The following is a 27,903-nucleotide window of genomic DNA, read 5'->3' on the forward strand; positions in this document are numbered from 1 at the left end:
AGAAAGAAATAATTATGAAAGGGAATTTCTCCAGGAAATTTAGAGGAGGAATCACAAGGAAGGGAGGGACACGCAGGCTGTACAACATCCACACAGCCAACACAGCAGCGAGCGGACTGGTTTGATGGAAGTATTTGTTTTTTTTTATTTATAAAAGAATACAAATTTTTTGTTAACTTGCCGCCCAATATATCGCGGTCGAACACCCCTGAGCCGATAGCTAGCCGGCTGAGCGATATATTGGTGCTTTCGACAGGCAAGGCATAACAAGATGCCAAAACGTCAACACTGCTGCAGTCACAGTATGCTGCTCAAAGTAGACGCTGTAATCATCGATATTGATATCGATATAATATCAACAAATTGATGATCATAGTGACCCACTCTATCGCATATACAGATGATCATTGTAAATTATTGGCGTTTGTTGTGCTCAATTATTAATATTAAAACAAAGTTATGTTTAAGGCGTAGCCTGTGTTGCTAAAAGTGTTGCTTGCTAAAATGCACAGCGTTGGTGGAGCCACGGGGAGCAGCAAAGTAGTCGCCACATTACGTGCCGATGGCAGTGTGGCAATGGAGGCTCAATCTCTCAACCAGCAGCTATCCAACTTACTAAATTATAAAATTGTAAGTAATAAGGCGTTTTATAATGGCTTGCAAGCAACTTATAGTTAAAACCCCTGCTGTTTCTAACTCTAGCGAACCGAGGGTGAGCTTCTATTAAAGAAGAGCAACGCGCCCGGGCCAACTACGGTCATCGACTTGGGCAAGCAACTTTTACAATGTGCTCGAGACAGCGATGTGCCCGGAGTGAAGACTGCGCTTGCACATGGTGCTCCGTTTGCATCGGACTGGGTGAGTTATGATATAATTACCCAGTACTTAAATTTCAACTTTTTACTCTTAGCTGGGTATGTCAGCACTGCACTTTGCTGCGATGAACAATCAACTGGAAATCTGCGAGATTCTACTTCAAGGTGGCATCAACTTGGAAGCCAAAACCAAAGTAGATCGAACACCATTACATTTAGCTTGCTATTTTGGACACGAACGAATTGTAAGCTTACTCTTGGCCCTGAAGCCTGCTGTGAACGCACGTGATATGGTGAGTAGCACGAATTTGTCATAAATTGTCATTTATTAACTTACTAAGTTTTATTACAAAGCTTCGAATGACGCCACTGCACTGGGCTGTGGAGAAGAGACACAAAAGTATTGTACGCATGCTACTTAAGAAACAGGCAGACGTAACGTTAGTCTCCAAGTTTGGAAAAACCCCAATCGCCCTTGCCGTGTTAACAGAACAGGCAGATATTTTAGGGGAACTGGAAGCCGCTCGCCAAATGCAGGCCAATCGCAAATTCAACGAAGACAGTGAGGTAAGTGATTTGGCAACTCCACAAACTTCACTTCAAAGAATGCCACAACCTTTGCATTGTAAATCAAATTCTCATTTGATTCCTTTTTATTATCGATATTAAAGTATGTGAATTCGCAATACTCTTTATAAAAGACTCAAATCTTTCTCCCTCAAGTAAGAACGTTAGAGTCGAATATAGCCGACTGCGCAATACTCTGTTCCCAGTGTAAAGCGTTTTGTTTGGAGTTTGGAGTTGAATGGAGTTGAATGTCTAGTGCTAACATCCGTAGCTACCGATTTTACAAGGTGCGATTTATAGGTGGTTGCGTTAGGCAAGGGCGGTAAGATATGTGAAGGAGCTGATGAGTAATCTACATTTCTTACAAACATATTAATAGATATAACATTTTTTAATTTTCGGTTTGTCCTTAATATCGTTTAATCTAATCTTATTATGCTTACACGCTTTGTCTAACTTTTAGAAGGAAACCAGTGAAGCAGTTAATTCAATTATGGATGAGTCTCCCCCAACACAAAGATTTGATGATGCGGACATGTCTGTCGAGGATAAATTAGATGTTCTAGAGACACTACGGCCGCGTAAGTGTATATTTTTATTTATACAGAACTAAAAATATCGATTTTTTATAGATACAAACGTGCTAGGAAATTCTGCTTTGAATATGTTGAAGACCCACGGAATTGCAGACATGATGCAAGACAACCAAATAGGTATTATGCTTTCCATTCTAAGAAATTATATGTCTCAATAAATTGGTCGACATTGCAGATGACGAAGCTTCGAAAAAGATGCTGAATACTGCTTTGCGAAATGGTCGGCAGCTAGTGCTCTCAGAGGGTGGTCGTATGCTATTGCACGAAACAAATCGTGGATCAAATATCAAACAAAGTACAAATGGATCTATCAACAGTCATTTAAAAAACAACGCAATTAGTTTGCAACCCAGTACAAATCAAACAAACCACAATTCATCGCCCCAAAAAATACGTATGAATGTCATTAAGCAAAAGGAATCACCGTCACAAAGTCCAGCGGGTGGCGTTACAAAAAACAAGGTTACAAATATTTAAATAATTCATTTTTAGTTCATTACTTAATTTTTTATGTTTCAGAATATAAGAATTATCTCGCTGACCGACTTTAAAAAACTTTGCGATCAGCCAAAATCTCTACAAAAAATACCCGCAACCCTAGCTAGGCAAGAGCTCTTTGTCTTCTTATTTATTATGCTGACTAAATTAAAAGTATATATTTTGTAGCTCTGGAGTGGTACGCCAACTTGCCGATGGTACCAAACTCGTAAACATGCGACAATTACAGTCTCGTCAGGTTTGTTCGTTGTGGTTGCTCTAATTTCGAAATTTTTTATTGACAACCATTTTTATTACTGCTTAGTTGAAACTACCTGCCGTACCCAGACCTCTCGAAATTGGTGATATTGATGAGCAACAGAAGTTGATCAACGAAGCGACAAACACAACGCCAACACCAAATCTCGCTGTGGCGAGCACAATGCGTGGTCAAGTGGGGACAGTGCAAACTATCCAACTGCGACCCTCGCCAGCAGCCGGAACTGCTGTCGGAGCCACCAATAATGGAACTGCAAATAAATCGTTGGGCACTGCAGCGATACGTTCTAGCTTACGCAGTGGCAACGAGTTCAATACAACAAAAGGTCCCAACGTGATGCCATTGCTAACGTCGTCCGAAATTTGTCGGCAGCTGCACGAGCTACGGCGACATAATGATGAGCTACGCCGTCGTGTAGAAATTGTGCAGAAGGAAAAGGAAGACATGCTGCTTCGTATCGAGCGTTTAGAGCAACTTGTGTCAGTCCGTGAACCTGAGGCAGAAATGAATTATGTAGGCATTTAGGGAAGGTTTAGTTTATTATCCTTGTAAATATGTATAACATTAACATTACGATTGCAAAAATTCGCAACTGTGTAGTATGTATGTACTTGTAATTGGAAATTTTAGAAGTTTTATTAAGGTGTTGCTGTTCTAACAACATTCTGGTAATACCAAAAGAGGTAATGCGTTTAATAGCAAGCATTGAAAGCAAACTGGAGATAAAAGAAAAATGCATAATATTACGTTCAAGTTTAATTGTTAAATATATTTGAAAATGTGAGATGCACACATATGTTAAATGCGTAAGGTACGAATGATTTTATAATATGCACATATATATAATACTTTTGTACGTTTAATAAAGTCTATTAGAATAACATTGCGCTTGGAAATTGATAAAGTGGACCAAGTTGGGTATAACGAAACATTTTCCGATTGCAGAGTGCATTCTTTGACAGCTTGTAAAATGCTTAGCTTTTGATCGATGTAGAAAAGTCTTATCGAAATGGGCTATATCGATATTTCCAAATTCTGAAAGGCAACGGTCACACTAGCGAACTTGCACGTGTAAATTATCTATTTGCTCATTTACTTGATTCCTTTAGAAATGGTCGGTAAATATCTATAAAATGGTTTTATATTTATTAATAAATCATTTTTAACTTCCAGCGTAAAAAGCAGCATGACGAACTACCCGGTTTTCCATCATTGGAACAAAGTGTTACTGGTGGCGGCCACGATGACATTCTTAAAAACAAACCAAAATCGAAAAAAAGCCATGGATTTCAATCTATGGGCCTGGGATTTGAATTACTGAAGGGTATAACTAAGCGTGGATACAAAGTTCCCACGCCTATTCAGCGAAAAACCATTCCGCTGATTCTGGAGGGACGCGACGTTGTTGCGATGGCCAAAACAGGCTCCGGCAAAACCGCCTGTTTTTTAATACCTCTGTTTGAGAAACTGCAGCGCCGGGAACCCACAAAAGGCGCTCGTGCCTTAATTCTATCGCCAACGCGAGAGCTCGCAGTGCAAACATATAAATTTATTAAAGAGTTGGGTCGCTTTATGGAATTAAAGACAATACTAGTGCTGGGCGGTGATTCTATGGACTCGCAATTTTCGGCAATACATACATGTCCAGATGTTATTGTTGCTACGCCTGGCCGCTTTTTGCATTTGTGTGTGGAAATGGACTTAAAACTAACTTCAATAGGTGTGCTACCTAGTTGAAGTACATGTATACATTACTAACTCTAATTGGCAATTTTACAATTTAGAATATGTGGTGTTCGACGAGGCCGATAGGCTCTTTGAAATGGGATTTGGCGAGCAATTGAACGAAACGTTGAATCGATTGCCTGCCTCACGTCAAATGGTCATGTTTTCTGCAACTCTCCCAAAGCTACTGGTTGAATTTGCACGGGCTGGACTCAGTGATCCGGTGCTAATACGATTGGATGTGGAGTCCAAACTACCAGACGCATTGGCTTTAAAATTTGTATACTGTCGACCAGAAGATCGCTTTACAGCTTTAGTGGTGCTCCTGAAATATGTGATACCACAGCAAGCACAGACAGTCGTCTTTGTGGGTACACAACATCACGTCGAACTTATTTCATATGTGCGTGCAAGTATAAATCACATTTTTTTCCAATACAGCGTCTGATAATATGTTCCATTTAGATTCTAAGCCAGTCAGGCATATCGAACACTTCCGTGTATTCCAGCTTGGATGCAGCTGCACGAAAAATTAATACTGCAAAATTTGCGAGCAAGAAGGTTTCGGTTCTAGTTGTCACAGATGTAGCCGCACGCGGAATTGATATACCCAGCTTGGATTATGTTGTTAATTTGCACTTTCCGGGTATACCGAAATTATTTGTACATCGCGTAGGGCGTTGTGCCCGTGCAGGACGCACTGGAACAGCCTATTCTATATTCTCCACAGACGACACAGCGCATTTGCTGGACTTGCACTTATTTCTAAATCGGCCGTTCAATATCAATGATAGCTCATCCATAGGAACCATACCGCAAGACTTGCTGGAAGATGAGTATTTGACCGTGACCGAGATAAAAAAAAGTCATCATATAGTAAGTCATATAATCGTCTGCAAAACCGTGTATGTGATTGTTTATTTGATAAACAGGCAGGTGTGCTGCGCACCAGCGAGAATGCGTACAAGAAGTACTTGAGCTCCCGCCCCACAGCATCCACTGATGCCAATTCGCGAGCCAAGAAGATTAAATTCTTTGCCTTAAGGGCACTTGAAGATTTTTTTAATGCCGCGCCTGTGCTCCAGCAAACCGCGACCATTTCTGGACAAGGGCTTAATGCTATTTCCAAAGCCGACGTAGCAGAATCTGAGCGTAAATTGGAAAACGAAAAGCATGACATATTAGTGAAGATGCGTAACTTTCGACCAAGTGGTGTGAGTTGCCTCTATACCACTTTAAAAGAATAATATTAAGTCCTTTTTTTTATGTTTTAGACCATTTTTGAATTGAATACAACTCAAAAGTCAGTGCCATTTGTTGTTATGAAGGAAAAACGATCACAACACGCTGAAGTCATTGAAAAGTATCGCCACCAACGTTCCAAGGAGGACATTATCGAGGAACAAAAGGAAGTGAACGCCTTGAAGTCAAATACTAGTTCATGTGCTGATGACGAGTCCATTAAAAACACGTTTAATAAGGTTGTTGCACCCAAAAAACGACAAAATACGGACGATCTATATACAGAAAAATCAAAGAAGAAAAAACGCAAGGTACAAACCAAGGATGAAGACAACTATGTACCCTACCAGTCAGCAGATAAACACACCGAGGATGGCCTTGCTATTAACTCATTCGAGCGTCAAGCTCAGAATGCAGAGTTTTCTGTGGTGGATCGCAATAGAATCGAAGAAATAAAGCACAAGCCAGGACTTAAAAAATGGGATCGTGTAAAAAAAAAAATGGTGTCGGTGCAAGATCCACATGCAAACAAAATACGCACAGAATCTGGCGCTTGGATACCGGCATCCTTCAAAACGGGTCGCTACAGCGTGTGGAAGGAGAAGTCTAAGATTGAGGAACAGTTACAACGGGAAAACGCTGGCAGCGCTGACGACAACCTTCAGCCATTATCCCATGTGCAACGATATCCAGTTGGACGCCACGCTCGTCACAACGCAAAGCTGGAATTGATGAAGCGCATCAGCGGCAATGATAAGGAGCTGCGAAAACCGGAACAAATAGTCAAGTCGCGGATGCGTCTTGAGTTTATTAAGAAGCGTCAGGAAGAAAATATCACAAAAAAAGTTCATAATCGCCAGAAAAGTATGCGAAAAAATCAAAGAACAAAACCAACCCCACAGAATACTGGAGGATTAAAGAGACGCAAATAAGATAAGGTAACCTGTATTTTTATATGGGTATATATATCTTGTTAATATTTTATGTACTAAAAAAATAATTGGTTCTACCCGAGCTCCTAGCACTTATTTAAACAATTATGTTTAAAAGACACATACTCGTAATGCTGAGGTTGGAAATGAGCTGCCTATCCGATTTACTTTTGTTCTCAAATAATTTGTATCCCCTTATTCAATTCGATCACTTTTCATCTCAAACACTTGAAATACAAAGACGGATCCTTTGTCTGTCGGGCCAAACTATTGGCGACTTTCCAAGAACATTTTCCCGGTTTAACAATTAAAGAAATATGTCAAATGAGATGCTGTGTTTCCTTAACAATTGAAGCCTGAGTGGTGTGTACGTGAAAAACGTTTATAAAGAAAAGAACGAACTCCGAACTAGACTTAGGGATGAATCTAAAACTCAAAAGTCTGAACATGCAGCTCCTACCATTTTGAAGAATTAATGATCGATATTGATAAAATAGCAAAGAAAAAGCAAAGAGCAAAATGTTAAGTACTCGAAGCAATCCATTCCTTTTGTACTATTGTTCCGAAGAGTGACGAATTTGAATGTTTTTGGGTATCTGGGTCACACACACACACAACATCTGCTGAAAGTTATGTCCTAACGTGACGTTAAATAAGCGACACGCCTGTTGTTTCCCTGCTCGTAACATGACCTAAATGAGCATTGAGAAAATGGTACGTGTATGACACACGATTGGGATTGGTTGTAAGGGTGTGCGGAGATACAGCATATATAAGGTATTCCTGGAAAGTCGCATGTAAGGGTGCGTTAGTCCGGCCACACCCAGACTCAAACTTCAAAGTCAGGGCAAATGACACGCACATTCTGTATGAGGACTAGGACAAATGCCCATTTTTGGGTGTTTAACTAATTTTGCTTACAGTTTTTTTTTTTATAAAATAAAATCTTCAGTTAAGTAGATTACTCAACTACGACAAACAATTTTCAGCTTGAATTACAAAAATCAAATGGCGGGCGTTTGTATTGTTTGTATATTAGTTGAGAAAACAAAAAAAACTGTACTTTAACAAACCACAACTAGAATCAATCTACTGCTGCCTTGCCACCCCTTAGGCTTATGCATGTCTGTACTGCTTGACACCACATATGTTCCTCTTGCCTCGATGCATCACAGACATTTGATAGACCTTCGGACAACATGTTGAAAACGCGTGAGCTCAATCAAAAATTATAGGAAACTCTCCGAGGCAAGCTGATTCTATAGATTTCATTTTCCAAAGGCCAAATTCTAGTACTTCGACTGCAGAAACGTCGTCAGTTTGTGACTTACTTTTAAAATCACTCAAATGGAAGTTTAATTGTAATTATTTGAAAATAATTACAAATGCTTAGATATTTATTTACTTTGACTATTGCTCACTGAAATTCAAACAATTAAATAAATCATTTCATAATTATAGTTAACAGAGAATTTTTTCATACAATAAAAATTGTATTTTATCGATTCAGTAATCCAGTAGTGCTTTGCACTTTTTCTTTAAAGGTCTGCGTTTAAAATTTAGTTATAGCACTATGTGCTCAGTGTTAATCCCCAAGTCTAAATATTTATTCAATAACAAGATCTGCATAAGATTGTGTTTTGATATAAATACCTGGGAATTATGAGCGTCTTTTTATATACTTATGTTCACATTGGTATAAATGCGCATCTCATTTCATAAACATATTTCATTATTTTAAGTGGAGCACAAAGAAATTCGACATAAGCGGAACGCAAAAAACAAAATGTGGCAGCCGGCTGTCCCCCTGCTAAGTTCAATTTAGAGCATCTTATTAACATGCCACAACGTTTAGTTTGGGGATTTTAGCGCCTAAAAATACATTGACAGCACATAAAACGGAGGGTGCCCATATACAAGGCATGGAATTCCTGCTGTGTACAAGTGCACTGCCGTTAGCATTTATCACACTGCACACAGAATGTTTTCTGGCAATGGAAAATAGTTGCTATTTTAAGAGCGCATTTACTTCAATATTTTTTTCTCAATATATTTGTCACAGCTTACTGAAACAAATTTTACAAATGTACACATACATGTGTACATATGTTAAAACCGTCAACTAAGCTAGTAAGTCAAAGAATGCCATACACTTGATAACAACTACAGACAAAATATCCCAAGCGTTAAATGCATAGTCCGGATAGTCGATACTTGTCTTCCCTCTATTTACACATTGTTGAACTGGCGCAATGGACAGCCAGCCGTCCCAGTTGACGAGTCTAATCTGCGCCACATCTTATCCCCATTTTTTTTGTGTGTGTAAATTATTGTGTGAGTCTGCCATGCTGCTGACGAGACACTTGGAGTTCATATCTAATTTGGGCTGTCTCAATCCCGCATTGTGGTCGACCACTTTAACAATTGCACAATTTAGTGAAGAATGTTTCTAAGCGTCACTTAAAAACGCATTATTCAATTCATGGAATTTTCTGAGATGCAAACCAATAGATATGTACACATCTATGTTTGTATGTAAGCATTGTATATACATATATATGTGTTAAGCCCTTACATTGTCATATAATTTGCTTTCATATGTTTTATATTATCTATGGAAATCACTGTGAATTGCCAATTTCGCTTAAAATTAAGATCCTTTTATAGAAGTTTTACTTGGCTTTTTCAAAGGACGGATGACTCATTGTCTTATTTAGCAGCAGCCTGCTGTTAGAATGTAATTTATAATATAAAATAAATGTGCCGCAAAAACCATCATTGACGCAGTTAACGTTTTCCATCGGGAATGAATGGTTGTTGCAGAGAATTGTGTAATAATAGTAGATCTAGTTATATTACTATCGATACTCCGCCATCATGCAGCTATCGATAGAGACAAGCGATAGTGATAGCCGTCTACCTTTGAGATATCGAGTGTCGTCGATAGTATCATCCCTATCGTACAGTAGCAACAAAATAATTGGACGATTCGGGTGTTGCGAGTTGGTGCTTGGCTTGTTCACGTAATTAACTCTTAAACTGGAAAACCAAAGCAACATAAAAGCAAATTATTTTTTTTTATCGTCAAAGCGACGTCTGCTTGGACAAATTAAACGTATTTTTACTTATGCAATATTATTTCAGTATATATATAAATACATATATATATATATAAATACAAAGGAGTGTACGTGCGCGTCTCGTTTGATTTCATATGAATATATGTGTATGTGTGTATATGTACATAATCATGTGCATATGTATTTAGGTGTGCCGTCTCCAAGTAAAAGTGAAAATGCGAAAATGCGTGAGGCTGTTTAAACAAATATTTTAATCGAATCAAATCCAAACAAAGCATTGATTAATTAATACGCGTAATATTACAAATATTGAAGCAAGTGCTGCCTGCTGTGGCCCACGAATTGCGATTTTTTCAAGTAACAAGCACACACACACACACAAACCTCCAAGCGTGATATGCTACCCATACATACATGCATTTGTATATATATATATATATATATATATATATATATATATATATATATATATGTATATATATAAGTGATTGTACATATTTTTACCGCGCTGCTTCACACAACGAAGACCATAGCGAGATTTTGCAAGCCGTTGTTTCTGTCTTTGTGTGCGTAGTGAGTTGTCTCTTTTTTTTTCTTGCAACAACAAAGCTACAAAGCTAGTTTTTAGTGAACAATATTCGCAACTGGCAGTTTTAATAAATACAAATTTAGTGTGACCGCATAATATTTACATGCAGTTTGTCTGCGTTGTTTAATGCACCCTGATTGTGCTTGTGTTTTTTGGTGTGGGTAAGAGAGCGAAACAAAAAAATTGAAATATTTTCGCCCTCTTTTATGTGATTTCTAATAACAATACCAAACAAGTGAAAGTGTAAAAGTTACTACAAACAAAAATTGGTGCACATATAATCTACAACAACTTCAAGTACAGCTGCACAAAAATCAACAACTGAACACTTTTTGGATTACGCTGAGCTATCTTTTTGCAATTGCTTCGATTAATAAGGAAATAAAGGTATGACTTATATTTATAGCTATGTATACAGGTGCATGAACAACTTTGAACATAAATCCAATTAGGATACCGTTGAGATGAATATGCATTGACCTTATTTGTCGTCGCATTCTTCATTAATTCCTACTTAAATTCATAAATATTGCATGGACATTTCATTTTTTATTAGCTTTATTTTGTCTGTATGAACGCAACTTTTTTCGACAACCTTAGAGATAGAGGCTTGAAACTTGGAACACATACTGGTCTGTGCCCACGTCAGACAAGGTGTAAAAATTGCTTCGTGCTTCGTCCACCAGGGGACTAGATAAAGCCACATATCTCCCACAATCTAAACGACACTAACAAAATTTGGTTGATAGGTTGTTGGCAATGTGCTTCAAAGATTGCCATAAGTCACGCCCACCTAACACATTTCAAATGACTATACCTTCCGCAGTTTTTGAGTTAGACCCGTAAAATTTGGTAGGTACGAGGTGTGTTCAAAAAGTATCGCGAATTTTGAATTTTCGCGGGTTACGTATATTCGAATTTCGATTTTTTTGTAGCGTTATGTTGGTACTCATGTCTCTCACTTATGCCGACAAGCTCGGCCATTTTGAATGTTCACTTAATTGTTGACAGCTGCTTTGCTTGCACGTGTTTTGGATCGTCTTCGATTTTTACCTATTCAAAAAAATGGATCAAAGAACCTGTATCAAATTTTGTGTGAATAACGAAATTAAGTGCGCGGATGCATTCCGAATGTTGATTGTGGCATACGGAGAAGCTACCTTGGACCGAAGCAACGTTTATCGGTGGTACAAAATGTTCTCAGAAGGCCGAGAAGATGTGAACGACGAAGAGCGTGCCGGACGCCCGAGCACTTCAACAACAGACGAAAAAATTAATGGAGTGGAGAAAATGGTATTGGCCAATCGTCGAATCACCGTTAGAGAAGTTGCTGAGGAGCTAGACATATCGATTGGCTCATGCCATTCGATTTTTATCAATGATTTGGGCATGAGACGGGTCGCCGCGAAATTCGTACCAAAATTGCTCAATTGCGACCAAAAACAGCATCGCATGAACATTGCTAATGAGATGTTGGACTCTGTCCGCGACGACCCAAATTTGCTCCAGAGGGTCATAACTGGTGACGAATCGTGGGTTTATGGTTACGATGTGGAAACCAAAGCTCAATCATCTCAATGGAAGCTGCCGCACGAACCAAGACCGAAAAAAGCGCGCCAAGTTCGGTCGAATGTGAAAGTTTTGCTGACAGTTTTCTTCGATTGCAGGGGCGTGGTGCATCATGAGTTCTTGCCACAGGGTAGAACCGGTCAATAAGGAATATTACCTGCAAGTTATGCGCAATTTGCGCGAAGCAATCCGCCAGAAACGCCCGGATTTGTGGAAGAACAAAAATTGGCTTTTGCACCACGATAACGCCCCTGCTCACACATCGTTGCTTGTGCGCGACTTTTTGGCCAAAAACAACACACTAATGATGCCGCAGCCACCGTATTCCCCAGATCTGGCCCCCTGTGACTTTTTCGTGTTCCCTAAACTGAAGAGGCCCATGAAAGGACGACGTTACGCTACGCTTGACGAGATAAAGACGGGATCGAAGGAGGAGCTGAACAAGATAAAAAAAAATGATTTTTTGAAGTGCTTCGAAGATTGGAAAAACCGTTGGCACAAGTGTATAATATCTCATGGGGATTACTTTGAAGGGGACAAAATAGATATTCATGAATAAATAAATAATATCTGAAAAAACACAAAATTCGCGATACTTTTTGAACACACCTCGTATGTTACTGGTATCCGCCTTTAAGAACCGATAACCCCAAAATCGACAAAAGCCTATATCTTCCGCAATTTAAGAGCTACAGTTACCAAACTTGGAAGGTAGCTCGTACTACAACATTTTTTTGGCCACGCCCACTCCCGCCTCCAAAATCTCCAGAAGCTTATATCTCCGTAACTTAAGAGCTACGGTTACCAAATTTCTAAGGTATCAAAGTATTTCGCAGTCGGTTACGCGCGACTGCAATGTTCTATCTTGTTAAAGTTGAAAAATCTAGTTTATTAATTTTTTTAAAATTATTTATAGTCAGATTAGTCTGCAAGATAAATTTCCGTACCTGAGACTTATATTTATTTATAATATCCATAAGCATAAAAGTAAGTCTGAGTACAAATATGCTTACGTGTATACATATGTATATAATACATAAACATGTATGTAAAAGCACACGGTTGTCGACCTCTCAACTAGAGCTTTCGAACTTGTTTTATTGCATTTGGAAGCAAATCTTATTTAAGTTTCAAGAAGCTTTATTAAAAATTAGTTGAGATGGCAACATTTTGACCAAATATTTGCTTATGTGAAGCTTCAGCTGATTTAAATTCAAACATTGGTTGGCAAAGCTTAAATCAATTCACAAAGCAAACCAGTTTGAAATTTCAATTCAGTTAATGATTTCCGGCATTCATTCATAGATAACAATAACAGTGCTTGTAACTAGTTTTCAATTGGTTTGTTCTTATATATATGTATATATATATATATATATATATATATATATATTTATATTTATATTTCGCTTTAAACATAAGGTATATAAGTGATTAGATTAAAGTCAACGTATTGTCAGCGGGTATAATTTTGTCTTGAAATGATTTTATATTTGGGATCTCTTAGGCAACCTACGCTGAAGCTGTCGATAAAAATACAACTTTTTCTATCGATTTCATTTTACTATACTATACTATACTATATATCCATCCATGCTGGACGCTTCTTTTTCACTTGTTCTGCAATGAAAGTCGAAAAACCGTTCATGCATTTTTACTTGAATACACATCCGCTGAGTTTATTGTTGTTGTTTATTGTACTCGCAGCAGTAACTTAGCCAGAGAAAAAGATTGTTTGTGAGGCGATAAATGAGCCAAGGGTTGGGAATCAAATAAAGAATTTCTGTAGCGCACATGTGCGGGCAAGTAACAGTTAAGTGATATTTCCTGTTTGGATTAGAAGAATATATATATATATATATATATATGCATATGGTCCCTTTTCATGTAACAAAATGTGTAAGGTATATTCTTGATTAAAACGAAATGTGAATGTATAACGGTCAAGATCGTTGATAATCTTTCTTTAAACAGGTTTTTGTTTTTGTGTTAACAACAACTAGTTTAGAACATTGGATTTGTTTTAAACTTTTAGCAATTAAGAATAACTTATATAGGTAAGTACCATTTTTTTTTACCAATTGGTTTTTTTATGCGGGTATATTGCCTAGATTCAGCGTCTTCAACTAAACACTGCCGACGTGGTCCCCTCTTGTTATGTTGCATCACAAGCCGACGTCGAACTGTTGAAAAGCGGGCAATTCTTGCCAAGATGCGCTAAAAAAGTCTGTTAAAATATCAGCAATATTAAAGAGGAGTGCATTAACTTACCTGCTTTTGAAAAAGATTTTTCTTTCCAATGGTCAGCGTATTCCATTGGGCGGCTGCCTCTTGAAGAAGGCGACGAAGTCCTAAACGTGGATGTCTGCGCTTTAGGTAGCGAAGAAAATTTAAATAGGATAAGGTTGCAATGAAGCGGGGCTCTTCCAAAATGTCACAGGCTCTGGGAGGATGGATCATTTTGATGAATACCCATAATAATAGAACAGGGGCAGCAAACACTATAACAATTTGATTTCGAATCGATAACGGAATATTAAACATACTATGTTTGTTATCTGCATTGTTATTTCTATATAGAGCATGACAATAAATATAAGCTTACTTAAAAATTGTTGAGCAGTTCGTTCAAATATGAATGAGTGAGAGCAAAAAGCGAGATCAACATAAATACATAAGAAGGCATGAATGAAAATAGAAGCATGTTGCATAAAATTATTTTTTTGTCATTAACATTCCTCGCATATCAGCTTCTTATTCATTAGCATGTGTGCAGCAGTAGACGAATGACAAATGTATTTTGTGATACACAGCGTTCAACATATTCTGCAGTAACTTTGTTTCCGCTCTCTGCACTATATGAATCAAGAGGATCTCATATAATCTGTTGAAAGTAATTCATTTTGTACCCCCTACGCAGCTTGATTTCGATACTGATGCCCGTTTGCCTTCCTATTGTACCTTTAAAGCTATAATGTAATAACATTATTATTTTGATTTGCCGGCTCTGCAAATATATTTAATAGATGCATCGAGAGTGCTAATTTTGTAGACTGTCTCTGAGCAGCAAATAAGTTATTTTATTATATGCATGGTGTATTCTAAGGCGCAAATTATTTCCAATTGACGTGCCAAAGTGACGTTGCCACGTCCTACACCGTTCGCCCTGCATAATGGATGCAGCAATCTTGTTTGCCTCTTATAGGCATAAACAATTTATAATGCAAGTTTATCATGTATCCCCATAGGGTATTTACTTTGTAGAATTATGTAGTTGGTAAATTCTGTGAAGTTTCCTCTTGCACAGCACACGATTGCGTTGAATGAAGCACCGTCGGCTTCCACTCTACACAGCAGCCAGAGCTTTGTAATACTGAAATTTCCGTCCGGTTTGTGGGGGTCCATTAATTCTCATTTAACATAAAGGAAAGTTTTATTTCAATAACATGAATGTAGTAGGCTGTGATGCTATTGTAATCACACATTGAAAATTATTGATATAAACATATGCATTTATACAAAACTAAGCACGGTTTTCTTTTAATTTAATGTAACGCTTTGGAACAACACTATACGAAATCAATCCTTACAAGTAACTTATGCAAATATGCTACGGTGCTACGTAATGAGCAAATATAGCTCCATCAACTCATTCTTTTGTTGCAATGTTTGCAACCAAGAAGTTTCAACCAAACCGTTAAAATCAGAGTGAGGTTATTAAGCTGCTTTGACAACTTTTAATTAAATAAAATCGTAAGTAAAATACAGTTCGTTACGCTGTCGCTTCAATATCTACTGTATGAACTATATCATTAATTTCAAGTATGCCTGAGCATTTATTAGTGGATGCTCAATAAAACATCTAAATGATAATTAATGCACAGTCACGCTTTTCACACAGCTATTTCACTAACCTCTTTCTTTTATCAACTTTTTGGCTGTTTCCCGGGGACTTTGTTTATAGCTACGGTACGTAGCCATGCCTACTTTACTGAATTACTTAATCAACTTGGAAACTCGAGATGTATACCATGTAGTCATTGCCTTATTATGGACTTATTGGACTAATTAAGTCGCAGTGCCCTAACTCAGACACAACATATTGTTATATAAATCAATTCCTGTCACTTTTTTCTGTTTTCCTTAGCTTTATTAACACAGAAACTTGATTAAATTGTAGCAATTGTCAGCATGGAGCTGACAATCGTAGTCCGCTTTACGTGAGACCGCTGATGTTTAGAATTTCAAAATACTCAATGTTCAACTCAAATGTATTAAAAAAGCTAAGCTAAACTCTTTTAAATTTTGGCACTTGCAAACTGGATTGCTATTAGATGCACTTTGCTATTGAAAAGTTATTTAACTTATGAATATCAGCTCTCCAGCGTCTCTGGTTGACCTTCGTATTGTATAACGAGACTAAATGTAACGTGGAATTTCACTGTACCACTATAGTACTGCGAATGTGTATGTATTTTCTGCGATATTTTATCGTGTTGTTTGCGGCTGGCTTATAAGCCACATCTGACGAAATATAAAACCATAATAATGGCTAAGATTTGCAGTCCTCGCTAAAATGGAAAACGCCTGTAACTTGTAGAAATATAGTTAAATTGTTACGCAATTGCTGACTTTCCAGCTTACTCAAATATCTGGAGATATCCGCGTAAAATAACCTTGCTCACACTTGTTGAGAGTCATATTCACATACAAATATCGACTACTGGGGTATTCAGATGAGGGTAAAGTCATGCAAATACGCACACAATTTTTACCTGTTTCAAACAATAAAAATTGCGTTTAATTAAAAGCTTGGAGTTTCACTTTAAGAAGTTGCTGCTGGTATTATCTCAATAAATAATGATTACTATTTTGATCATAATATGTTGCTTTCCAATTTTCAAGCTCCTGCTAACCTGTTTAAAAAGTCGACCCACTCCAAAGCCCTCACATTGTTACAAGAATGCTGAATTTAAGTTAATAAAAGACTGAAAACAATCTATTCAGCCAAAAGCCTTAAATTTGTAAAGAAACATACCTACAAAGTTGACTATAGCTCGATAGTGATCTTTGAACATCGCCTGCATCAGGCAAATTTTGTGACTAGCTTTTAAATTGTGGGATATGTGGTTGTGTGAATTAGCTCATTTGATACTTTGACGAGGGCGCAGACAAATATATGTTTCAAGCTTTCATTAAATTTGGCAAAAAGCAGAGCATCGAATCTAAATAACTGCCTATATCTGGTATTGTTATGGTAAAAAGATTCATAAGACAAATATAGACATGTAGGCACTCAAAAAAAAAGAACTCAATAGCAAATGATTTTTTACATATTACGACAAACCTACATTTTTCCTTAAAACTACTAAATAATACAAATTTCTTTGTATTTTACAGTGTGCCAGAATATTCCGAATGCACGTAACATTGAAAATAAACATGCTGAAAATACGCTCCCACTCGAAGCACCTAAAGTGAAAATTACCTAAATATATAACATTCGTGTAATGTATATCTAAAGTTATTTAATTCATGTTAAACAACTATCAGCAGCTGCCGCTAGCAATGGAGCAAAAAGCGGACTCAAATCAAACTAACTAAAGGAACTGCACTTAATTAAAGGTCTTAAGGCTGAAACAAACTCGCTCTGATTCAGCTTTATAACTCAAAACTCTCCAATACACAATAAAAAAAATGAACTCCGTCATCTCAGCATTTAAAACCAAAAAGAATAACCAGGCGAGTCCAACAACCGTGGCTGTTACGTCCAGTGTTGCAACATCGGATGGCAAGCAAAGCGGTGGCCTAGTTGGCATTAGCATATCCAGCGTTGGCGGCGTAATTAGAAAAAAGCCAGTGGCCCAAGACAATGGCTATCAATACTTGCGGCAAATACGCGAAATAGAGACTGCCAATAAGCTGCTTTTACCTGTTGTTGCAGCTGCCGCCGACGATCTGCTCGTGCGCGGCCATTCGTTTTTGGATAGCGCGGATACGTTGCATATCCGTCCAGCACTTGATGCAGTTGACGCCAGCACAGATGTGGTGGATCACTGTGCGCCTCCTATGTTGCGTCAGTCAAGTGCGGATGCACACTCTGATTATAATATGAACGGCGAGGCGAACAGCACCATCAGTAGCACCAATGTGACGGTTGCTGAGAATGGCAACATGGATATTTACACGTTTCCCTGCGGTAGGTATAGTCCAGCGGCGCCAGATGACGATGATAATTCGGATCATTCGACGGCCGCTTGTACCAGCACGAGCAGCTCCAGTGAACATAGCAACAGCACTGTGGTGCATAGTACAACGGTGGCGGACGCCATTCCAGGCAAGAATTCCAGCTTTTTGAGCAGCGCTTCGTCAGCAAATTGCCAATTGTTAATCGCAACCGTCTGCGAGCCGCACTCAACATCGAGCATCACGCTCTCTTCACTAAATTCAGAGGAGCCACTCGTTGAGTACAGCCTAAATGGTGACGGCAGCCACCATACTCCGCTTTCCTCGCCTGTGATAACAAACGGGCATGAAGATTATGTGCCTGCGTTTCTAAAAGTCCCGCCCGTAACATTGCCCCTAAGTTCGCCAACCTACAACTGCAGCCGTTCTACGACTTCAACGCCAACAATTAATTCCGCCGCCAGCACCCCCAAACATGTTCGCTACTCAAAACCCCGCCTAAGCCTGAGCCGTGGGTTCAATCAATCCATGCCCTCGGTTCACGGACGGCCCAACCTGAGTGTGTTGTCAACAACCACCGCGCAGACTGGCACCACTCCACCAAAGCGCATTGCAATGCACCAAAGGAATTTGAGTTTAGATTTCAGGTAAGTAAGTTAATTTTTTCAATTAAAGTTAATTTCAAGGGGTTCCGGAAAAAATAACTAAAAAAAATAAATACGGACATGATATGTCGCGTTTCTTTTACTTCATTACGAGAAACTAGTAACTACACTCTTATCTAGCTTTACGGCTTAGGTACGCTCCACGAAACTTGGCCGCAAAGCGAAATGCCGTATAAGGATATCGACACCGAAATATTTTAGGCCGTATATCGAAAACGTGCCTTAATAGAACAGGGCTGTTATAGCGAAATGCCGTATAAAGAGCGACCGTATAGCGAGATATGAGTGCATATAAGCGCCTTCTCTTATTGAAGCGGTCTTGTTTTTATACCACCCATATGGGTTAATTTAAGGGTTAATTCTATTTTGATTTCAAATTCGAGGAAATTGAGGAATTTGACTCATTTGACTAATTTTAACTCATTTGATTATTTATATATTTGATAAAGAACAAAATGTTTATGATGATATGATAAACTTATTTTTTAATTTAGCAATTATCATAACATAGTTGGAGTCAGGGATACATAGCAACGCGACCACTCACCAGTTGCACTTTTAGTGTCCTGGGTTAAAATTATGACGAATACAGAATTGGACTTCAAGAGTATAAATTAAGTCTGCCAAATCCAAATAGGGAATCTTTAACATTGTCTTGAAGATATAACTCAGAAATAAAGTTGAGCTTACTCCTGTTGCTGCAACTGTCGTTTTAGTGCCACACCCTGCGCAGCATCAATTGGTGCGCACAGGCCTGTTAAGTATCTAGAGGTGGGTGGTGCGAAACTGTCTGTTAATGTCCCATGTTGACACATTTTGGCATAGGTAGAAAAAAATGGACTATTTTTTAGCCTTGTCTGAAGTTACAGTTTATCTATCCTCGATTCAAATAAGCAGCGCAGCTTTCAATATATATTTATGATACCCCCATTCTTCAATATATCTATATCCTTATACCGCAATATATCCAGTAACCCGCAAAAGAAGTAATTAACTAGGCGACCACAAAGTGAAAAGGCAGAGAAATAAAAAAGTTGTTGAAAAATATATTGATACAGCGATGCACAGGGTGTATATAGAGAGAGGGAGGTTGATTTAAATAGAAAACGACCATACATTCAATCCGTTCGTTGGTATTGGCATTTTTGCTTTTGATTTGTGAAATACTGAGCTAAATATTTGTACGGCTGGCAGCGGGGGCTTTTTTGAAATGCTCCTACAATACATATTTTCAATGGGAAGTGGGATTTCACTCTGTTCCCAAAACGAATAGAGTACTTGATTTTCTGTAATGTTAGTCCGTCTGTCATATTGAACGCACATTCGCGTTTAAATGTTAATTAAATGTTCAAATTTACTTTCACATAATTTTGATCAACTGTCAAAATTTCATTAAGATCGGTTAATGTATAATTAATTTCTTACTTATTACGATAAACAATCTCGATTTAAACTTTAAATATTTTAGTAATAATAATAATAAGCAGTGATAAAAATGCCAGTTTTTAAAAAGAAGTGCAGTATTGACAAAGTTATGGCAATGGAAAATGTGTAGACAATGTCATGAAATATAATAATACAATAACTTCTTTATTCCTTAGCTTCAAATTCAATTTAAGCTGAACTTAAAAAAACGTACATATTTTTGGGTGTAGTATGTATGCATGTGTGCAATTTGTTGAACAAATTTTATTTTAATACTTAGCGCTATACAAAATGAAATAATTTTCCATGGGTAAAAAATTGGAATATTATTTGGTTTTCTAGTTCCTTACATATAGACAAAAGCTCTCGTCTACAGTGAACGTGCCATTTTGAGTATTAACATTTACAGACGTTAAACATGACTGTCAGATTAACATATAGTGAATTGTGTTAACAGAGCCAGTTTGTCAAACTCGCTTCGAAACTATTCTCATGAGAGAACTTGATGTTGCTCTCATTTTCCCTTGTTTGTGACAATACATATGTGTGGGTTGCGTTTTTTTCTTCCTCACTGTCATTGTTTTGAGCTTTTTTAATTGTGATGCGATTAACCTTCTAAATATTTCTAATTTAATTTAAGTCTTGAGCCCTTAGCCCAACAATACATTTCGGACGAGGGTGAGTGTTCATCATATGTCCGAAGACTTGCGCTCGTATGACAAGCTTATTGTTTGGCAGAGATTACACTCGTAGACATGCTAACAGATGCTGACAACATTTAATTGATTTTTTCGTTTCCTTTAGCAATTGTCTTCTTTTGTTAACTCTCTCTATTCCTACTTTTGTAGATCAATGGGCATAATGCTGCCGCCTGTGTCGCAGGTGACTAACGCGCGTATCAATCACACGCAACATCATCGCAATCGAAGTCTCGACAGCGCCTTGCAACGCATACCAGAGGTGAGTAACGGATGCAAAACGCCCTCCCACTTCACCCACTGTATTTGCCAGATTCCGCAAGTGGAGAGCGCACATATACATATGTAAATGCATATAATATGTATGCATGTATGAGTACACGCGTACAATACTCTATATTATCTGTGTTATGTTATATTTTTATCGTATTTCGCATTGTTATTCACAATTTTGCACTTTTGATATTTGTGTACGTTTCTGGTTATCAAAACACAAAACAACAACATTACTGAAAGCCATATACTGCTCTCTCAGTGCCAATAACAGTATAAACAGAAAGAGAGATAGCTATTTTTTTTAAGGTGTTGGTGCTGAAGCGTAATTTTGAGTATTTTAATCAATGGCAATCTGCTAAGCAAATGTGTTACGTTGTATATTATTTTGACTAAAGAAAAATTGCGCTTTTCATTTGCTTATGTTAAACTTTTTTAAATTTAAAGGTCGAAATTTCTTCGCCCAATGCTGAGAGTGAAAACTCATTTTGCTCACCATCATCAATACTAAACACCAATATGTGCTCAAAAATTGTAACTACTGCGGCTGTTGTAACCGCTGCTCTGTCCGCATCCCCACCAATGCCGGGCCTCACTTTTGCACATAACATAAATCCTGGCTCTGGAACAGTCGCCACTGTCCGGCCAGCAACGAATCAGGCAGCATCTGCAGTCACTGTACACATGCAACCGAATCAGCATGCAACCATTGGAGTTGGTGAGTGTTTGCATTTAGTTGACATTATATTTCCGTTAAATAATTGTCCTTTATTCGATTCCAGTAGACTCCTGTCCAACGTTAAGAATGCGACCCAAATCGAACGAGTTGGTATCAACGGGACCACAAAACATGGCTGAGGCTTGTAGCAGTATCAGCAATAGCTTTAGCAGCGCCAGCAGCAGCAAAAAACGCGAGGATCTGACTAGCCTTGGATCAGATGATTCCGGTATGTGAATTATGTTTGTAATCCAGCTAAAACTATCATAGATTTGCTGGTCGGGTGTTAACACAAGCTTCCTTATTAATTTTTTAACATTATGTGAGCATGATTAAATGTTCTGACGTTCTCCTTCCACTCACTCATTTTCTCATCAGGTATTATATGTGGCTCAGAGTCTGACCAAATATCTCTGAATCGTATATGCAACTCACATGAATCGCTCGACTCTGGCGAAATGGATGGTGATGTCGACGCGGAGGATGAAAAACAATGTATTGAGATGATGGAAACAGCGTCCATGGATGAAGACTATAATTTAATGAAATCGGAGTTATGCATTTTTCCACCTCTTAACGCCAATGAATTCGACTGCCGCACATTGAAACCCTCGCGCAAGCAAAAGCAGCAAAAACGGGAACAATCCAAACCTACAGCACAGCAGCAGGATCAGAAACAGTGCGGTGCAGATGATCGAATGCGTTATCGTGTGATGAACATGTCACAGGCTGCCATTAACATGGAGCTCGGCGCAGCGCCAAATGAGATTGAGCCGGTGTTAGACGAGCATGTCGAGGGCCATGAGGCGTTGTCCACATCACAAACTACCACCAGTAACAATAGGGCACCGGTTATAATGACGCCCACAATGACGACACCAGCAGTCATACCCACAACCATAGCCATACCTACTGAAAGCACCAAGAATGAATTGCTGTTCAAAAATTTTTTCGGTGCCACCAAGAATGCAATTTTCCGCACGGCCCAAAGCATAATTGAGAACCATGAAAAGAAAAATGCCGCCAAGCTGAAAATCACCGATCCGCAGGAAATTTCAACTACGACAAATGTGTCTTATATTACACCGAACAGTGCAACGCAAATGTCTCCGGATTCGATCAAGTCGCCCACGGACATTTCTAAAAAGAAAGAGTTTTTTAGCTTGCTCACGTCCAGTTCCAGTAAAAAATCAGCAGCTGCTGTAGTAGTTGCCAGTGCAACATCAGTCAGTACCCTCCCAGCTGATTTGCCAACGGACGGCGCCAAAAGTGCCGCCACGTACGACATTTCCACGGATGTAAAGATTAAGGAGCGCACGCTAAGTCTGCGGCTGCCGGGCACTGAAAGTGGCGACCACGAGGCGACGCTACCGAAAAGCTCTTCCATAAGTTCACTGCAGCAGTTGAAGATGCCAGTGCCAGGCGTGGTGAAATATTTTATCAGCGACCGTTTGCCTTCTGTTTGTTCAGCGCAGAGCTATGAACGGGGTCCTAGTGGCTTGTTGAGGTTTTTTGAATCGCCCGTTTTTAACATTCACTTCGCTGTGCATTATTTGTTTTATTCGAAGGAGCCGGGAGTACTGAGCTTTATTGGCAATAAGATATTTAGCTTTCAAGATCAGGATGTGGATCTATATATACCGCAGCTAATTGTAATGTATATTCAAATGGAAGAATTGGCTGAAGTATTGGACCCATATCTCACTATACGTTGCCGTAAGTCCGTGGATTTCTCGCTGAAGTGTCTGTGGTTACTGGAGGCGTATAACTATCAGGTGGACTCGTTGGGCAACTGCAGTAACAGCCGCAAGTCCAAGCTGGCACTTATGAAAGAGATATTCTCCAAAAAAGAAAAATCCAAATCTGATGTTAACCAAAGCCCAGCTATTGCTTTAGTAAAGAAAACGCATCATCGCTCCCAATCTGATGCCACAGTGCTGCTCGCCGACTCTCGCAGCCCTCATCCGCTCAGCATAACGCATAGGATATTCCACCAGCCACCTTACACCACACAAACATTACCCACGACATCCGCCAAGCTTTGTCTGGGTGATCTAACCTCGGGACGTGCTTTCGACAATGGTTGCTGCTGTTTCGAAACGGTGCGGGGACAAGTTAATGGACTGCTGGGACATCGTACGCTTTGTAGTTGCGGAGCCCCAAAGACGGCGCCGCAAAAGGAATTCATGAAATCACTTATGAATGTGGGCAAAAATCTGACTTCTCTTCCCTCCAAGGCGGAAAAGACTTCAGCGCTGCGCATGTTTCTAAATTTGATCAATAAAAATTTGCCCGCTCGTGTCTGGCTGCCGCTTTACTCGGATATTCCACATCATGTGGTCCGCATCACAGAAGAGAAGACCGCTGTGCTTAACTCCAAGGATAAAACGCCGTATATCATATACGTAGAGGTGGTTGAGGTGCCAGACATATACACATCCCCGCTAATACCAAAGATGATGCCTTCGCTGCGGCACACCAAAAGCGAAGAACACTTGGAAGGCGGCACCTGTTTGAGCACGCATCAGAGCTGCAGCCGAACCACTAGTTGTAGCAGTAGTCATAATGGCTCCAGTTGTCGCCGCAAAAAGGCCACTGAATCATTTGCAGAAAGTGGAAGTGGTGACCCCTTCACACACAATTGTTGCTGTAGTTATAATGGCAACCTACCTTCAATGGGTGGACTGCATCTGCATGAAGATGATGTCTGGTCACAAGAAGATGACGAAATCACTGCGCAGTATTTGAACATGCAAAAGATCAGCGAACGAGATGCAATTTCACAGATGTCGTTGGACTCGTGTGACTCCAGAGATCAAGGTAAGCGGCCAATATGAAGCCTAGAAGACTTTTGTTAGGTTAGACGGTTGATGGCCTATAGTTATGATACCGGCTGTCGTGTAAATGTGATCAAAGATTTAACCAGCCATAAAATTCGCAATCTTGGCTGTTAATAAGTTTGCTAGCATTAACAGGTTAGGTAGGAAGTGGCTGCCAAAGGTAGGACTTAAGTTGCCCTATAACGATTTCTGCAGAAGCACTTCTGCAACAGCGAAGAGATTTGCGACAGCTTATTACCAATATCGAGTTTGCCGATATCGCACTAATGGATTTTGCCTGGGCTGATATTATGTATTTTTAGGCAGCTTAATGCTTCTTTTATTCCTAGTACTTCCGCCTGAAAAACACTAGTGTTTCGGAAGGCTGAAAGATAGTTGTACATTAAGTTGCTCAGACCGTCTGTGAAAAAGGTTACGGCTGTGGTCTGGGAGTACCGTGGGTCTTTTCCTCCCGTTGAGGAAAATGCGTATAGAAAGGGGTGTTAAGCTGAACAACTGGCACACAGTAGTCGGTTTTCGAGGGGATTTTTGAATTTTCTTCTAAAATGGATGCATGGCTTTTTCCATGAGCAATCTAAACTGAGGACTCTCAGTCTTATGGCCGTGAGTCTCGCATTTCCTGTGACTTGTCTTTCAAGACATGGGATGTCCAGAATGGCATCTAATGTCTCCTTCGGTGTGGTACGTAGAGCACCTGACATGCAGAGTGCAGTCAGACGTTGAACTTTGTTGAGTTGTTTGTGAGTGGTTTGCTTTTTTTAGCCAAGGCCACCATACTAAATCCCCATATAACAGGATTGATTTAATAATAAGACCTAAGACTTTTGATAAATAAACTACTTTATTTGACAGGTCAACCAATTGTCTTCAATATTGGTGATGTGCGTAATCGACATTGCAATAACTTGAGCTGTGAGAACACAAAGCCCTTTTGCAATGATCCAGAGGATCCATCTGCGGCGGCCTTAAAGGTTTGTTCAACACTAACTAACACTTCAGAATGCAAATTATTCGTAACTTTTGATGTGTTCCATAGGAGCCTTGGCATGAAAAAGAGAAACTCATTCGAGAATCCTCGCCCTATGGTCATTTATCAAACTGGCGCCTATTATCGGCCATTGTCAAGTGCGGTGATGATTTGCGGCAAGAACTTATGGCCACTCAGTTGTTGCAGGTAAATTATCAAATTTATATATAACTCTTTGGCAATTTTCATAATATATAATTTTTCTCAGATGTTTAAGATTATTTGGCTGGAGGAACATGTGGATCTCTGGGTACGGCCATATAAAATAATTTGCCTCTCGAATGACAGTGGTTTGATTGAGCCTATACTGAACACCGTTTCGCTTCATCAAATTAAAAAGAACTCCAACAAATCTTTACGGGATTATTTTATTGACGAGTATGGACCACCAACGGGCCAAAGTTTTCGTCAAGCCCAAAGAAATTTTGTTCAAAGCTGTGCCGCATATTGTTTAATATCCTATCTTCTACAGGTTAAGGATAGGTAAGTCTTCGATTTGTGCTCAAGTTGTTTTTACATTCACACTTGCTTTTCTCTATCAATAGGCATAATGGCAACATACTCTTTCATTCGGATGGCCATATAATACATATAGACTTTGGCTTTATTCTAAGCATATCTCCCAAAAATTTGGGTAAGTATTTAAACTGCAACTGATTTGCACATTGAACATTATTTCCATTCTGCCTGTTCCAGGTTTCGAGCAATCGCCTTTTAAGCTCACACATGAATTCGTCGATGTTATGGGCGGCACCGATTCCATACATTGGCGGGAATTCAATCGCCTTCTTCTCGTCGGCATGATGTCTGCGCGCAAGCATATGGATCGCATCATTAACTTTGTGGAAATCATGCGTAGTAGTAAGTACAATTATAACCCAACATATAACCAATATTTTTCAATTTGTATTTCCGTACTCTTTTTCTAGATGCACATTTACCCTGCTTTAAGAATGGCTGTTCCGGTACAGTTCAGAATCTCCGAAAACGATTTCATATGAATTTAACTGAGCAAGAAATGGAGCGCAAGGTTGAACAACTTGTGCAGGACTCGCTCAAAAGCCTGTCAACAAAACTGTACGATGGCTATCAATATTACACCAATGGCATATTGTGAGAACGGTTTTTTATGAAAATCTAAGCCAACGGATTGTTAAATCATCTACTGAGTAAACGTGCCGATCTGATAAACCAAAACTATGGACTGACTTCGATTAAAAACAAATTATGATATATACATATACATGTATATATGTTTAAAAGTATAGATTATTCTGCGTGTTGGCACTATTATTATTATTATTATTAAATTATATTCTCTTAGGCTAAAGTAAATGTTGTCTAGCTTTTAAGTTGAAGTCTAAATGTTTGTGACTAATGATCTACTCCTCCGGTATCGGTATTGCAATTATAATAATCAGCGACTTGTATATAATTAAAATCGTATTACTTTAATTATCAAATAATGTCTTACAAGTGCAAATTATCATTCATTGTTTCATGCTATAACTGTCTATAAACTACACAATAATTGTACTAAACGTATTTACTTAACAAGTTTTATTTCTAACTACAACCACACACACCACCACAATAGTTTCATTTTTATCTAAAAAAAAATCCAATTAATATTGCAAATATGTATAAACATCCGTCATTTAAAAAATACAACATTGTAAAAATATTTGCGTTTGCCGTTCAAGTTGCTCATATGTGTATATATGTATTTTAACATTTTCTAAATATAGGAACTAAGCTATTAAGATAAAGGCAAAATCAAATCAACCAGAAATAAAAATTTATTTGTAAGACACTTTAAGTGTTTATTTCTACTTTGTGTGTCAAAAATAATATGAATAAGTACTCATTGCATGTCTTAAGCATAAAACAAATATCGTACACAACAAATATTGATACGGTACATAATATAAATACGCAAAAAATATGCAAACAAAAGCTTAAACATTTTTCTACGATTTATTTCATAAATTCGATTTAACAACAGTTATAACTACTGCAAGTTACATATATTCGAAAATGCGATATTACATTATACTAATAATAAAGACGAAAGTACCCAACACACTGTGTTATACAAATTTGGTGTTGATTTTGTGGAACAATATATATGGTCGATGGAGTTAGTTATTATTCTAAAGGAATTTTGTACATTTTGTTCCAGTGCATGTACGAGTCAAT

The 27,903-nt window shown here is 38.5% G+C and overlaps 4 protein-coding genes across 7 annotated transcripts; 3 read left to right on the forward strand and 1 right to left on the reverse strand.

Moving 5' to 3' along the window:
• Positions 1 to 372: 372 nt before the first annotated feature.
• Positions 373 to 3,322, forward strand: LOC6556685 (inversin-A). The gene is made up of 10 exons (XM_032742767.1): positions 373 to 630; positions 703 to 858; positions 911 to 1,108; positions 1,170 to 1,382; positions 1,846 to 1,963; positions 2,015 to 2,095; positions 2,154 to 2,440; positions 2,498 to 2,583; positions 2,645 to 2,714; positions 2,781 to 3,322. The coding sequence occupies exons 1-10, from the start codon at positions 505 to 507 to the stop codon at positions 3,258 to 3,260; spliced, it is 1,815 nt and encodes a 604-aa protein (XP_032598658.1). The 5' UTR covers positions 373 to 504; the 3' UTR covers positions 3,261 to 3,322.
• A 464-nt stretch (positions 3,323 to 3,786) lies between these two features.
• On the forward strand, positions 3,787 to 6,962 carry LOC6556735 (ATP-dependent RNA helicase DDX54). Its single transcript, XM_001983122.2, has 6 exons — positions 3,787 to 3,849; positions 3,909 to 4,455; positions 4,520 to 4,863; positions 4,926 to 5,336; positions 5,393 to 5,674; positions 5,735 to 6,962. Exons 1-6 carry the CDS (start codon positions 3,847 to 3,849, stop codon positions 6,632 to 6,634), a joined length of 2,487 nt encoding a protein of 828 aa, XP_001983158.2. The 5' UTR covers positions 3,787 to 3,846; the 3' UTR covers positions 6,635 to 6,962.
• A 3,334-nt stretch (positions 6,963 to 10,296) lies between these two features.
• LOC6556577 (phosphatidylinositol 4-kinase beta) lies at positions 10,297 to 27,785 on the forward strand. Of its 3 annotated transcripts, none has more exons than XM_001983121.3 (12): positions 10,297 to 10,690; positions 17,273 to 18,705; positions 20,997 to 21,108; positions 21,567 to 21,837; positions 21,902 to 22,066; positions 22,216 to 24,657; positions 25,530 to 25,648; positions 25,714 to 25,851; positions 25,913 to 26,187; positions 26,250 to 26,338; positions 26,401 to 26,565; positions 26,634 to 27,785. In XM_001983121.3, exons 2-12 carry the CDS (start codon positions 17,570 to 17,572, stop codon positions 26,819 to 26,821), a joined length of 5,100 nt encoding a protein of 1,699 aa, XP_001983157.1. In that variant the 5' UTR covers positions 10,297 to 10,690; positions 17,273 to 17,569; the 3' UTR covers positions 26,822 to 27,785. The 3 variants fall into 3 exon arrangements, with proteins under 3 accessions (XP_001983157.1, XP_032599029.1, XP_032599030.1); XM_032743138.2 differs by having other exon boundaries at positions 21,905 to 22,066; XM_032743139.2 differs by lacking the exons at positions 10,297 to 10,690; positions 17,273 to 18,705 and adding an exon at positions 20,802 to 20,826.
• On the reverse strand, positions 13,540 to 14,378 carry LOC116806497. Of its 2 annotated transcripts, XM_043215599.1 has the most exons (3): positions 14,144 to 14,378; positions 13,951 to 14,089; positions 13,540 to 13,699 (listed from the first exon to the last, which is right to left on the reverse strand). In XM_043215599.1, the coding sequence occupies exons 1-3, from the start codon at positions 14,330 to 14,332 to the stop codon at positions 13,686 to 13,688; spliced, it is 342 nt and encodes a 113-aa protein (XP_043071534.1). In that variant the 5' UTR covers positions 14,333 to 14,378; the 3' UTR covers positions 13,540 to 13,685. The 2 variants fall into 2 exon arrangements, with proteins under 2 accessions (XP_043071534.1, XP_032599031.1); XM_032743140.2 differs by lacking the exon at positions 13,540 to 13,699 and having other exon boundaries at positions 13,786 to 14,089.
• Positions 27,786 to 27,903: the final 118 nt, after the last annotated feature.

Source organism: Drosophila grimshawi, unplaced genomic scaffold (assembly GCF_018153295.1).
Source record: "Drosophila grimshawi isolate 15287-2541.00 unplaced genomic scaffold, ASM1815329v1 contig_44, whole genome shotgun sequence".
NCBI lineage: Eukaryota > Metazoa > Arthropoda > Insecta > Diptera > Drosophilidae > Drosophila > Drosophila grimshawi.

Excerpts from the sequence above, each read along its gene's own strand:
- LOC6556685 (XM_032742767.1), top strand. The coding sequence starts at position 505 with ATGCACAGCGTTGGTGGAGCCACGGGGAGCAGCAAAGTAGTCGCCACA. Across the intron at positions 1,109-1,169 it reads CTGTGAACGCACGTGATATG|CTTCGAATGACGCCACTGCA; the intron begins GTGAGTAGCACG and ends TTTATTACAAAG. Across the intron at positions 1,383-1,845 it reads AATTCAACGAAGACAGTGAG|AAGGAAACCAGTGAAGCAGT; the intron begins GTAAGTGATTTG and ends TCTAACTTTTAG.
- LOC6556735 (XM_001983122.2), top strand. Across the intron at positions 5,337-5,392 it reads TAAAAAAAAGTCATCATATA|GCAGGTGTGCTGCGCACCAG; the intron begins GTAAGTCATATA and ends TTTGATAAACAG. Across the intron at positions 5,675-5,734 it reads GTAACTTTCGACCAAGTGGT|ACCATTTTTGAATTGAATAC; the intron begins GTGAGTTGCCTC and ends TTTATGTTTTAG.
- LOC116806497 (XM_032743140.2), bottom strand. The coding sequence starts at position 14,332 with ATGATCCATCCTCCCAGAGCCTGTGACATTTTGGAAGAGCCCCGCTTC. Across the intron at positions 14,090-14,143 it reads AAAATCTTTTTCAAAAGCAG|CGCATCTTGGCAAGAATTGC; the intron begins GTAAGTTAATGC and ends AGACTTTTTTAG.
- LOC6556577 (XM_001983121.3), top strand. The coding sequence starts at position 17,570 with ATGAACTCCGTCATCTCAGCATTTAAAACCAAAAAGAATAACCAGGCG. Across the intron at positions 18,706-20,996 it reads AATTTGAGTTTAGATTTCAG|ATCAATGGGCATAATGCTGC; the intron begins GTAAGTAAGTTA and ends CTACTTTTGTAG. Across the intron at positions 26,188-26,249 it reads CTTCTACAGGTTAAGGATAG|GCATAATGGCAACATACTCT; the intron begins GTAAGTCTTCGA and ends CTCTATCAATAG.